This window comes from Halyomorpha halys, unplaced genomic scaffold (genome assembly GCF_000696795.3).
Source record: "Halyomorpha halys isolate HHAL.00 unplaced genomic scaffold, Hhal_1.1 Scaffold315.1, whole genome shotgun sequence".
NCBI lineage: Eukaryota > Metazoa > Arthropoda > Insecta > Hemiptera > Pentatomidae > Halyomorpha > Halyomorpha halys.
Window position 1 is genome coordinate 556,459 of NW_027105587.1, and position 14,469 is coordinate 570,927.

At 28.0% G+C, this 14,469-nt stretch overlaps 1 protein-coding gene across 2 annotated transcripts in view; it reads right to left on the bottom strand.

Annotated features, from left to right (window-relative positions):
• Nucleotides 1-14,469, bottom strand: part of Hr78 (Hormone-receptor-like in 78) — a 20,995-nt gene continuing 6,526 nt past the window's right edge. Inside the window, exons 4-11 of one of the 2 annotated variants that reach the window (XM_014421364.3) lie at nt 10,963-11,166; nt 10,056-10,213; nt 7,368-7,585; nt 3,972-4,140; nt 3,351-3,459; nt 534-599; nt 175-432; nt 1-86 (exon numbers count right to left, since the gene is read on the bottom strand). In XM_014421364.3, the coding sequence (XP_014276850.1) occupies nt 22-86; nt 175-432; nt 534-599; nt 3,351-3,459; nt 3,972-4,140; nt 7,368-7,585; nt 10,056-10,213; nt 10,963-11,166 (1,247 nt within the window). In that variant the 3' untranslated portion in view covers nt 1-21. The remainder of the gene's footprint in view (nt 87-174; nt 433-533; nt 600-3,350; nt 3,460-3,971; nt 4,141-7,367; nt 7,586-10,055; nt 10,214-10,962; nt 11,167-14,469) is intronic. The other variant, XM_014421365.3, reaches the window with a different exon arrangement.

Consider the following 14,469-nt stretch of genomic DNA (forward strand, 5'->3'; position numbering starts at 1 on the left):
TCTTTCTCTTCAAATACAATTTCAACTAACATCATCACTTCTGCCTTCTGATTTAATAAAAAACATTGCTCTATTTGGAAAAGAACCTGAAAAAAGAAATAGTAAGCTCATATAAGTTTCATTTGAAAATATATAAAAATATTCACAGTTGAGATAAAAAAGTATACAACAAACCTTGTTCAGTTGTAATAAAATCAATGCTACTCATTTTCAATATAAAAGGAATAATGCTATCAATATCACATTGATCTCCTAATCCTGGAAAAAATATTTGTTCTATGACATGTCTACTTAATGAACGTAGTGGAGGAAGTCTCAGGAGTAAACGTGCAAATCTTTCTGATCGACTATCTCCAATATGGTCACGCAATTCTTGCAATGCTTTATCCTGCATCTCACTCATTAATCTCCGGAGATGAAAAGAAGAGTGGTCTATAAAAAGATTAATAAATAAACAAACATGCATACATCAGTATTTTGGTCAAGAATAGATAAAAGCAGATGTGAACTATAAACAAGAAAAATTATATTACGCTTGGGATACAGAAGTTCAGTTTCGGTCTTGTGGGCCAGACGCTCACATATTTCCATTTGTCTTGCTAGTCAGTTCATAAGACAGAAAAACAAAACAGTTAAGATAAAAGGGTTAATGATTTTTTTGGAAAATAGCTAGGCATCAAGAATTGAAAACTAAAAAAAAAAGATTGAAGCAGTTTGTATAATCTTTCTAATTTTTTTTTTTTATTTGTTTGATATTAAACCAGTAAAAAAAAAAAAAAAATTAAAATATAGATCTGATTAGTTATTTATATTACCTATATATTTTTCCACTTTAATATATTGAATAAAAAACTGGTGTGCGGGTCAGACAACTTTCACTTACCCTACTTTGAGACAAAATTCTTGTTCATTTTAAAACAGCTGTTTCTTAATTATTCAGGATGACAATACTTCCCCTTACTATAATAGTAGCCAACCCAAATGATCTTATGGGCCACTTTGGAAATGTAGTATAACTCTGTGGGCCACTTTAAAAGTGCATTACAACTCTGTGGGCCACATATGAAATTATATATCCCCACATTAGATTTTTACTAACTATATATATTTTTTTTGAGATATAATAAGTTATTATTATTTATCTAAAGAGTTCTTACTCTAAACTCATACATAAAACAAGGAATATTATTTTAAAATCAAATTTAATTTTTTCTTATAATTTTGACAGTTAATTTTTGAATATAATGAAGCACAAATAATGTATTTTTTAATATATTGGTTTTCACCTAGTTTGGTCATAATAAAATAAATATATTTTGTAATAGTGTGATAAATCCCGTGGGCCACGTGCTGAGTGTTGGCCACCCCTGCTTTACTACATATTTCATACATACGTAAGTAAAAGTAAAATCTGACGACAATAACAACCCTTTACATATCAGAACATTTATTCTCCCCTTGAGTAAATTTTTAATAGTTATTTTTTTCCATTATTTATAACTACTACCCAAAGACCAAAACAAAGAAAATTTAAGGTACTTAAAAATTTAATTTAAGACATTTAAGCTATCAAATTAATTCAATGAGGATAAGACCTATCTGATATTAATAATTTTTCATTGACATGACCTTACAACCAAAACCTTTAGAGCCACTTTTGAGAAAATGATAAAATCATTGATATGAAGAGGCCCTTCCGGCAAGTTGATTAAATTGAAAAATATATGGGAGACCTAGAGGAGGTGGGGAAACCTAGATATAAAATCTTCCTAACCTCAATATCTTTTATAAATTAAACAAGCTTTACAAAGTTGGATATACTGTAGGAATACTGATAAAATTAAGTATCTTCTATGAAAACTCCAAAATCTTACCTTGAAAATTTATTATGAGAGATGCTACCAAGTATTTCTGGAAATTATTAATCTCTATTTGTTTAATTTGCTTTGACTGCAACCGTTGCCTAATAAAAAGATATTTTCCTACAAATTGGTTGCTATCTTATAAAAAATTCATTATATATCCCGAAAATGATGACTAAAGTTGATAAATCATCAGTTACAATAGAAAAATTTGGATTTAATGGGGAGAAAAACGTGATTTCCTTGAAAACTCTTAACAAAATCATATCTCTACAATGGATTGAGATAGGAAGGTGTGGTAGGGGACACTGAACCACATTTTTGGTACATTAGTCCCTTTAATTACTAACATTTCCTTGAGGAACACCATATATACACAAAGAAGCAAAAAATATTACCTATCTTTATATCTAACCTAAAAATAGGTAATATGAACCAATACAGAACCATTATAGAAATTATAATGTAGTTCAACATTTATGAGTATTATTTACTATATACAGAATGTTTAAGATTTGACTAACACTCCCTTAGAAAACCGCTATTTAAAGACTAACTCGGTGAGGCACAATTGGGTTGAATTCATATTCATCCTCCCCTAACATTTTCTAGTGCAAGTGATTCTGGAATTTCTAATGAAGTGGGTTATATTTCATGATATATTCTAATAAGAAATAAAATTATAAGACAATGTTATGCCAATGAAAACATTGATCTAACCAAGAACCTGATGGAGAAAACACATGATACGCCTTCATAAAGTGGTCTTCAACACTGTTATAAACTGTCACGATTGATAAATTGAAATATCTCATTATGCTTTGAATACTCCATTATTACAGGCTTCAGGTGGTCAACAACTAAATTATGTAAGTCTCTTCGCAGGAAGAACACTGCCCGGTACCTCGAGGGAACACCGCTGAAAACAACCTGTACTTGCTACTCATAGCACTAAGTTAGGGAATAGAACCATTCGAGTGGAGTTGAAATGGGAACCTCACAGCATTAAGGTGAGGCCGCTGTGATAAGATAAGATTACTACTGCATAAGCAAGGATCACTTAAATACAATTGAGGTGGCTGTCTCTGCATGCCATCCCAGGATTATTAGTTTCTATAACTATGTATGTTAAATTTCAATTAAAAATTATTAATTCAAGTAATTAATAATTTTAATAATATGTTTAATGTTCTTTAGTTTTAATACTAAGTGATATTAGAGTGTTAGAAATGGATAATTTCTCTACAATCCTGTATTATACCATTATAATCTAGCATCAAATATACCAAAGGCATGGGTTCTGTAATATAGAAAATTTTGTTTTACTCTAATAGCTATTCTTTTCCAGAGAAGAGACTTTTTACCAATATAAATATACAGATAATTATTTTTAAAAAGTGATAAATGATCTAAAACAAGGAGCAGCAGCACAAGCAGAAATAATATTTATTATTTCCATTAAGCAAAACATATTATAAAAAATATTACCTGGGCTGAATAAAGCGATAAGTTTTAGATAACCATATTCTTGATCATCCACATTTAATGTTGACATAGAATTAACATAGTCTTGAAGAATACATAAGTGCTCAGTTACCTAAAAATAATAATTTATTAAATAACTTACAACTCTAATGAAGAAAGTTAAATAAAATTAAAGAAAAGAGTCTAAATTGAATGGACTGACAGATTAAATACTAGGATTTTAATTTTAAAATATTAGGATAAAGCTATAAAAAAATAAAATTTTGCCTTTATTTAGAGGTTACACATACCTCTCTTGTTAATTGAAAAATAGTAAGCTGGAGATATATGTACCTATCTTTAAGTCCTTATTTGAAAGTAAATAAGTCAATTAAGTTTGAATATGAAAGAAATTTACTTTAATGAAAAACAAAACTTTAAAATTTAAATGGGAAGAATTTACATTATTTCCATCATCATCTCAATCTCCCTTAAATTATGAAAAAATACTATTGTTTTTAAATTAATGTTTTAAGGAATATGACTAATATTCCATTATTTTAGATTTATAATGCAGTAAACAATTATTATTATTTTGATAATATACTTCACATGCTAACTTAAAAAAAACTTTAAAAAACATACTGCTTTAACTCTTCTAGCTGATATCTTCTGATGCGCTACTGAGTTCTGTAAGTGATTTATAATTGACAAAACTATAGAAGGAAAAGCCAGTGTTTGTGCACACTGAGATAGTCCCAATGCAAAAAGTTCACTCCAACAACTTCTAACCAATGAAATTTGTGTTTCAGTACTAAAAAAAAATATTTTTAGAGTTAACTAAAATCTAATTAAGTTGAAAATAAATAATCTATTGCAACCATTACCCATAACATCGAAACAGTAAACAGCTATATACTATATTTATTTTAACTTTTTTTCTTTTAGGATATAGAAAGAAATATTGATATTAAGTTCATAAAAGCAATTTAAAAATATAAATATATAATATTACTATTAATGTATAATATGTACCATATTGATACGCAAACATATATAAGTAGCAATTGTTAGTCTTCATAAAAATTATAACGGTAAATAAATTAACCTAAATTATGTATAAATTAATAAATAAACTCATGAAGTGTATAGGGGTAGACACTGAAAGAGGTAGCTGATAGTCAACTATGTGAGTTCCTTTTTCTTTTTCTGAGTTGACTATGCCTTTCATTGATAGATTATTTGGGAATTTTTAGTCAAGAAAATTAAAACCTCTATCATGCCGTTTTTCAATTTCAGGCGCTTTTTTAATATTGCTTGATTACTTAAAGTCTCCTCTTCCCATTTTAAGGTAATATTTCAAAAGTTATATAGGACCGTTGCACCCCGGGGGTCTTAGCGGGGCAGGTCCGGAGGGGAAGGATGGCCTTTTTTTGTGTGTTATGATCTCCTCTGGTAGATTTATCAATATATTATATTTATCTCAAAACTAACTATTCATGATAAATGTTAAATGGCTTTTAATACAGAGAATAAGCAAAATAAGTTATAATTTTTGACTTATTTTCTAATTAATATATATCCTAACCAAACAACAATTTTAAACTAATATCTCCAAGTTATTTAGTTTTTATTTTTACGTACCTACATATGAAATATACAGTAAGGATAGGGTTTGCACCCGTGGAAAAATTTGAATCTGAATTTTGAATGAAAATTTATGTTTTAAGGTCCAAATAACAAAGTCTCAAAAATTGTCTCTGTGTGTCTGTCTGTAGTCAGTTTAGTTACTTTATTAGTTAAGTAGATGCCATGGATAGTAGAGCAATGTTTTCACTTGAATCAACTCCTGGAATTGTCACTTTCTACCATTGATTTAATTTTTTATTTCTTCTAATTTTCTCAAAAACAGCTTTAAGGATTGAATAAACTGTCATATAACCGTACAGTTCGATAGTCTTTGACATCTGTTAGGTCTTGTACTCATTAGAATAGTCTAACAGGGGCTTAGATGCCGAATTTACAAGATAGCTTTCTCTATAAAACCTTAAAGTTTGTTTATTTTAAATAATTAACCACTTCTTAGTTAGAGTAATAATAAAAACTGGATAAATATAAATTATGAAAACTTTATAAACTATAGGATAAAAAATGTAAAACTTTTCCTGGATTGAAAACAAAGTTCTGCAAATGATCACAGTAATAAGATATACTGTAGTAATAAGAACCTTTTGGAAAGCTAACAATGTTAGAAAAATTAATATTAAACATATAAAATCTTAAAAGGTAATGGAGAGTGACAAAAAACGCATACACAAACTAAATTTATAAATAAACATTTTTGAGTTTCAATGATTGTGACAATAGTTAGTCTTCACTTTCACTTACCAATTAATGAAAGGATTAATTTCAACTCACAGTAAGGTGGTAAGTGTAAGTTGTTAAATAAGAAAAACTTATTTTTAATTGTATCAAATATTTTTAATTATGTTCCAGTATCATAAAAAAGTACTATTTAATTTATTGAAGGTGTATGGTTCAGGTGGCAGTCAAAAAATTAGCTCAAAATAGTACAAAAACTATTTTTTATACACTACTGGTTCCTCCCACAAAGAAGGATTTCATCAGGCTAAAAAACTAAAAAATATTTTTAAATAGGGTAGAACTATAAGAAGACATGAAATATATTGATATTGATAACTATGGTAGGAATAGGAGATACTATAAAAAATTTAAAAAAAAAAATTATTATTCCCAAAATAAAATATAAAGTTACATATGATCCTCACAGATATACTATTTTTGAGTAAATTGTAATTCTTCTTTTATCGTGTTATTTCACGTTGTAATTAAGTTTTCTGTATTAATAATTACTGATACTATTATTACCTTATTATCATACATCATTTGTTTTACATACTTTCTTCTTTTTTTTTCTTGTATGTTTTATAATAGCTTCCTACAATTCCGACATTTATGATTACAAAACCTAACTATAATTTGATATTCATATATATCTTTATCTTACCATCATATAAACAGTTTCTAACAGTCATTTGTAACGTATTTCCCCACTCTGCTGTCTTACTTACATCTCTTCAACCTTATTTGTTTATTTGCTAGATGATAGGTTAGTAGTTCTGATTTACTCATATTTTCTTTTTTTCCCTCCCTAATTTATTGTACATTCTCACCATACCCTTACCTTATTTTCTTCTTTTAGATTTGTATCTATTGTGTTATTCAGTATTACTCAACCTGTACTTTTTATTCTTATTATTTATTAATCAATTTATTATTTATAATTTATTCTGTTCATCTAATTTCTATTTCCTTTTAATTTTTACTATTTTCACAATGTTTTACATCTTATAGTTCCACCATAGTTTACAATATATTTACTGACATCTTATATTCCCACCCTCGTTTACAATACTTTTTTAGTTTTTAATATTTCATTTTTTAGCCCAGATGAACCCCTGTAAATTGGGGTAACATTGGTGTATACTAAATGTTTTTTTTTTACTATTTTGAGCACCTTTTTTAAACCACTACCCAGATCATCTTCCTTCATTAATTCCATATGATCAACTAATAATCTTCCAATACTTAATTTATAGTTTAGTTTCTGTTTTTCTTCATTTCTCTTATTGGTATTAGTATTAATAATGTTTAATATAACTAATGAGTGTAGAAATAATTTAACAGTGCTTCATTTCATGTGATTGTAACATAAATACACATTGAACATTAAAGATGGTTATTGAGGAAAATTCAGAATTATGGTTATATTAATAACAAATGAACAAAATAAAATTTGACATACTTAATCTTTTTAATCAAATTTACTGAGTATTGTGAAAATTACTTAAAACTGAAATTTAAGTTACTAACAGGGGGAAAACTGCATATGTATATATAAGACATATTTAATATACACTCTAAAAATATATCTTAGCTACTTAGTTAAAAAAAAAATGAAGATTTAAAATTGACTACTTACTATTAAGCATAAAAATAAACAATGTTATTATTACTTACTTAAAAATCTGAAAAACAGGTAAATTCCTAATCCAATGAACAGAAAGAAATAATAATCGCGAAGCACTTTCATATATATAATGGACGTCGATATAAGTAGGGGTAGGGGAAGGGCTTTGAATATGAAAATTACAAATATTGTCTTCAAGCAACCTTCCATCATATTGAAGATTTTCTTGTTCTTCATCATCAGAATTTGAAAAATTTCCATTCATACCCTAAAAAAATAATACTTTTAAGAAATATTTCTTTGATTTTAGACTTATATATATATATATATATATATATATATATATATATATATATATATATGGTATTATATAATGGTTATATTATACCATTTGTATAATGGTTATAGTATAACCAATTATACAACCAATTGTATAATTGGTTCATTTTCAATTATACAATTGAAAATAAACCAATATCATGAACATAATTGTAAAAAAAAAAATGATAAAAAGCACACGTTGAAGTAATTGTTGATGAGGATAAGAACTTTAATCAAGCATTTGATAAAAGAAAATCATTATCTTGTTTTAGTTATTTTTTCAACATTTTGACCAACAAAAACAAAAAGCTTCCTAGATAAGTGTTTACGAAGAATCAGATAAATTGTGATTTTAATAGCATCAAAGATAATTACTGTCAGGAATAAAAAACAAAGTAAGGTAACATACTGCTTTATTGAGCAGTGATATTTTTGTCAAACAAGGGAAAACTACTGATATTGGATCACTGATTTCGTTGAAACTTATTTTGTTGATACTAGGTCAAAAATTCTATGCATGTGTCTAAGGGTTGGTTCTTGCAAATGTGCCACAGGAGCCACGATAAAAAAAAAAAAAAATATTTTACATAACTTTTGATATTATTGTTTTCTGCCTTCACCCAGTACAGATTTAAAGGATATTATATACGAATAGATTTTTCTTTGTTGAGTAAAATAAGAAAAAATATTGCTCTTTTTTGAAGAAGTTTCACAATCTTTTAACAAATATTCACGATTGTGATATGAAATAACACCTCGTTTTAATACCTTTACAGCTCACTGATCCTCATATAAAACTTATATTAAATATTAAAATAATATAACTATATCAACAGTTGAAACAAGAAAATTAAACTGTAGTTAACAAAAATGTTGAAGATATGAAGTAATGGGTAGGTTGGAGTAAGGAAACATGGCATTTAGAGAAGAGATGGTCAATCCTTTGGCAAATTCGATTCTGATAAGGCACAAATTTAGAGAAAAATATTTTATTTTATGATTGCTATAAAAATTTATATTTAAGAATTTTTTAACCCATAACCTAATATTCTACCTCAAAGATAAAAATTTATTTAATTAAAAATCAGATAAAAAAATAATAAACTGGTGAATAAAATAATATAATTGTAAAATATAGTGATCGTCAAGATATCATTTAAAAAATCAGTATATTAATACATTATTCGATTTTCCAACTCTAAACACAGCCCAAATATATGCGGTGGCTGGAGCACTGGGGGCAAGGACATCTCACTACCAGTTTATATGCAGCTGGAGCCTTTAAAAGGTTAAAAGACTCTGAAAGACCTTATAATGGTTTCTAATTAATTTTACAATATTTTTGAAACCAGATAATCGTTTTTAAAAAAATTAAAATTTCATGTTTTTTCTTGTTTTGTAGTTAAATTTGTGTTTTGTTTATATTTTAGCAGTCTACAATAATCTTAAAAGCTGAAATTTTGAGCCCGCTTGGTAAAATATGATGCAAAAAATTACATTTTATGACATAGTAACATTCATGGATTTGGAATCAGTTTTTACAATCATTTTCTTTTAATGCTAAACATAAAAAAAAAATTAACCATATCTATCTATGACTGACATCAACAGCACCATCTCTTCCCAGTGTACATGAACCCTCAAAAAAAGGGAGACAAACTTAACATGATTACTGTTTTATTCAGACTCAGGAGGTAATTATTAACAACTAACAGATAGTAGATGATTGTGAGTGTATATCAAACATACAATACAATAAAGCTATGTCAGCTCCCGATTATTGGTGGAATTGAGAGGTATGATTGCTGTGAATCATCAATGAATCAAATATGACTGATATTTGCAGATAACCCAAAAAAAAAAAAAAAAAAAGGTTAGAACCAGTAAAAATACATTTATTTTACAAGTATGTAACGAAATCTACAAAGTGATTAACAATAAGAACAAGTAAAAAATTGTTTAATACGAATATGCAAATACAAAAATAATTATAATTTTTGAAAATGAACAAACTTGTTTTAATTTCCACAAAACAAAATTTGCAAAAACTAAAATTTATTTTAATTTGAATTTGATCTTGTCATTTTGTTAGCCAGTAACACATAATGGGAAATGTCCACAAATTTGTGCATCTTCTTAACTTATTTGTGATTCTATAGTGGATTTTCACTCTTCTTCGAGTTTTATAATCTACTTTAGTACTTCTCAAAGACAAAACAACCCAAGATTTTGTTTCTTTTACCATTCCTGTAAGTACATATACTTTTTTTTTCATTTAAATTACTCTGGATGAGCCAGATCAAGTATAATAATTTTGCAGATAATCGGGAGTTGGCTATAATTGTTAAAATACTCCAAACTAATAACTATATTTCTTTGATTTATTTTAGAAGTAATGAATATATTCCAAATAGTACCAGTTTTGTGACTATCTCCATGGTATTATTTATCATTACTTTACTGTCTCGGACTGCACAAAGTGGTTCAACAATATCACTATCTGATGATTCATCATAATTGGTGTCATCATAAGTTGAAATAGTGTTGGTAGATTCATGTTTGTTGCTATCACCATCTGTATTATTATTAATAAAATAAATAAATAACTAATAACAAAAAAAAACTTAATTTAAAAATAAATAAAATGCAACAAATAACATAAATAAACTAATAGCCATTAAAATCTAGGAAAAATAAAAAAATAAACTAAAATTAATGCTTCACAAACGTATTGCACTTAAGACAATTTATTTTTAAACAGTTCCTAATCTAACTTTTTTTAAACTAACATTTCAATGAAATCCTGACTATGGGATGTGATTCCTTTCATGCTAATAAGTATAGGAATAAGTTTACTGAAATCAAATTGATATGTTTTGGTGACATTTATGAATGAATAACTGAAAATTGAATTTATAATAAAATTTATACATTAAGTTCATTAATTCTATTTAAAATATCAGTTATAAAGAATAAACAAATCATCAGATGAAAAACAAGTATTCCTAAGTATTTTAGTCTTAGGATTAAACTTATCATAATTACAAGGTGATAGATCGTCGGCTTCCAAATGAAACACATCCAAGTACAAATTTTCTAGCTTTGGGTTATTTGGTTTTTCAAGTCTAAAATGTTATAAAGATTGAACTACAAAGAATTTATTAATATCATAAAAGTCTGATAATAAAAATTAAAATTACTATTTCCATAACATTAGAAAAACTTTGTTTTTATAGTCAAAACTTCAATTTTTGACTTATGTGTATTTCACTTGTAACCAACGATATAATAAGTGAAATCATAGTTATGAGGTGATATAATTACCTGAATAAATGTTGTACGGAAATGAACTGGGAATATTAAAATTGGCAGATCCTGCATTTTGGAAATTCATGGAATATGCATCTCCAATCTCCCTTTTCATTAAAAGTTTAACAGCATTATTGGTAATAGTACCGAGATTATACTGACTACTCTGACTTGGAAATTCTTTTTTAACAGATATTGGTTTTCTTTCATGCTGAACAGCTAAACAGAATAAATCATAATATGAAAATAATAATCTGAAGGAAGATTCAGTGATTAAAATTAGAAATAAGATCATTATAAAATTTCATTGAACCAACATTATTTTTACATGTATAAACCATGTGGGACTCCACCTTTGATCTTCCAGGCACATTCCACTTGAAAATAATACTAATAGTTTTATAAATTTTACTTGGTATAATTTCACTGATATGTACTTTTTAACTCAGATATATCATTAATAGCGGCCCCCATTGAAAAATACTAGTGCTTTGTAAATTGTATATTTGAATTCATGAAATGCTACTAATAGGCTATTTTATGAAATAGGGCCTAGGTTTACTTACTTATTACTAACAAAAAAAAATCTGAAATTTAAAAACATGGAACATATTGCCACCACACATGTTTCTGAAAATATTTGACTTCAATATTCTTATTTGATTAATTCATTTAATTTTATTAAAATGATATTTAATTTAGGAAGGTACAGGCTATCTATTATTTAAAAAGAAATTGGATTTTTTATACAACACTCCATAATAATAGAAAAGTTTAATATCAAAGGTACCATTTTAAAGACTAACTAAAATATATAGTTATAAATATAAAGTTACATATGACAATATTAAAGAACGCTTGGAGTAACTCTGTCAGGAAAACAAAAAGGCAGGATTAGAAAGTTCTGTCTTAAGGTTAATAAAATTCTGGCTACATTCTGAATATTGAAAAAATACCAATTGAAAAATCCAAACAAATTGCAATGTTTACCGGACACTAATAGTATGTGAAAAATTTACTGATACTGAGATGGGCACTCAAGGGATTTAGGTAAATTTTTATTTCACTGGCTATGTTCTGTTAGTAAAATAACCAATTACACTTAGCTAACAGAAGTGGATCTTTACCATAGGCAGGATAGAATAGGCAATCGACTCTTAAACATCATTCAAATTAGCTTGCACAGTAAGAAAATTTCTGGCCTTAGAATTTTTCTAACTGTTATTTAACCATTTTAACTTAGTAGTTCTAACTGTTAATCTACCAGTAATTAGAACATATCTAACATGTTCTAAGAGGTAACCATAATATCTAGTTATTTACCCACAAGTTGAAGAATATCTAAAGTTAGTTATTTATGAAAACTAGAGGAGAGAGAAAAACTTTATTTAAAAAAAACTAAGTTGTGCTGCCCAACTTCAATGGGAATGCTAGCTACACAGCATATTTATTGAAATCTAATTAGACAATTTTTTTTTAAATTTTACAACATATAGGCATAACAAGTAAACAATATGTAATAATAGTATATGACTTTTTTTGTTCCATTGCATTGATTTTTTATCTCTTAATTTTTTTTTTCTTTCTATACTTTCTCAATTTTTTTTTTTTAATCCTTTTTTTTTTTTCATATTTTCTCTTCCAACCCAATGTAACTTTCGCATGTGATGGTGGATGATTTCCAGGGAGTCAAGTATTATATTTTCTGTTATCTTTGCCAGGTTCTAGATATCCACCCTGAGTTCCTCCATGAAACTCTTAGTTGTGCTAGGTATCATTCCACGGGCTCCGAAACAGAGGCCTCTCCATGTTGAATTTCCAAAGCCCTCATGAAACTTTTCCCTAAGGAAAGGGATGTATTTATCGTAAATTTCCTTCTCTTCCCTTTCCACTTTATTTGCCTGGTCAAGATCATTATTTTCATCTCTTACAGTGGGATCTAGAATGATTGCTGACATCCCCTTCTTAGGAAAAGCAACAATATCCGCATATCTTGAGGATCCATCCATATCCACAAAGTAGACCTCGTCAAAGCAGGAGACAAAATCTCTTTTTTTTTAGGAGCTTTACTCTGTGATGTCAGTTTGTTATGAGGAGAGAGTCCATTGGCACATTTAGCAATTTCGACTGGATAATAGAAAGAGGACTGGAACAGCCGATGCTCTATTCCTGCATATTGGACAGTCACTGAGCAATGGACCAGTATTGTAGAGGAGCAAGCCTCCTATTAGCAGCGGATCAAGCCTATACCTCGATATCCTCGGAGCATATAAACATTATAACCCTAAAAGCTATAAGACTAATGTTTCAAATAATTTCTAATGAAGAGAGAAAAAATTGACAAATACATCAGAGATATATATATGTTAGATGCTGACAACAATTATAATTTATAAACATCAATTAGCATACCAAGCAGACAAATTCTATAAAGTTACACAAAACAGTGCTTAAAGGATTAGGAATACAGAATCAATAGTCTCCAAGGGCCTGTTTCATAATGAAAACCAATAGCATTAGTCCATAAATATAAGTACACAAACTATAAAGTACAAGCACTAATGATGGGGACGACTATCAGTGATATTACATGAGTTTGAAAGTAAAACATTATCTGGCAGAATTATATAAGTCAGTGTAATTGTACCAAATACAAACTACAAGATTAATAGTATTAGTTTGTACTTTATTATGAAACACGGCCCAGATGGATAACTGACATAATAGGGGAGAGGATGCTCAAACCAAAACTAAGACAAGTCCTACAGTGGGTAGTTTTGAGGCAGAAATCCATAGGGAGATGTGCGATTTTCCATTCTTTGGTATTTTTGGTTGACTCACCACAGACAACCCTCAATGTTGAACGCTTTTATACACAGGGATATGCAGATGACATTGGTATTCCAGTAGGTAGTAACCATATAAATATTCTTTCGAACCTACTTACAATTTCAATAGGTATCCTGGTGGAATGGTGTTAAGGCCATTGCCTTACCTTGCATGCCCACTAAACAGAAAAATATCATAATCAGACCACCTTGTTTGAATAGGGTATGGATTAACCCATGTAAGGGTAAAGCAAATCCAGAATAAGAAATTCCATAGGTTAGCTTATATAATGATACCATAATATAAACAGAACAAATTGTTTATAACAACACCGGTCATAAGGAATAACCAGTTATAAAGGTATTAAAGCTATGGTCCCACAAAATATTATAGATATGTATAGTTGTTTTTAAAATGTTTAAAATATATAAATTGGATATAAGGAACACATTCCAGGACCCTACAAGACTCAGTTTAATTTTTTTTAGCGAATAAGAATACCTCGTAAGTTATATTCTATAGGAGAATAATTCATTGCTACTACACCTGGACTATTGGGAAACAGTGGTGGTTAATTTCATCAAATTCCATCCACAATTTTAACTTAAGCATCCGAAAAAGTATCAAGTATTTTCCCAGATAAGATTATATTTTAAAAAATTCTAATAAATTTAATAAATTTTTTGAATAAAA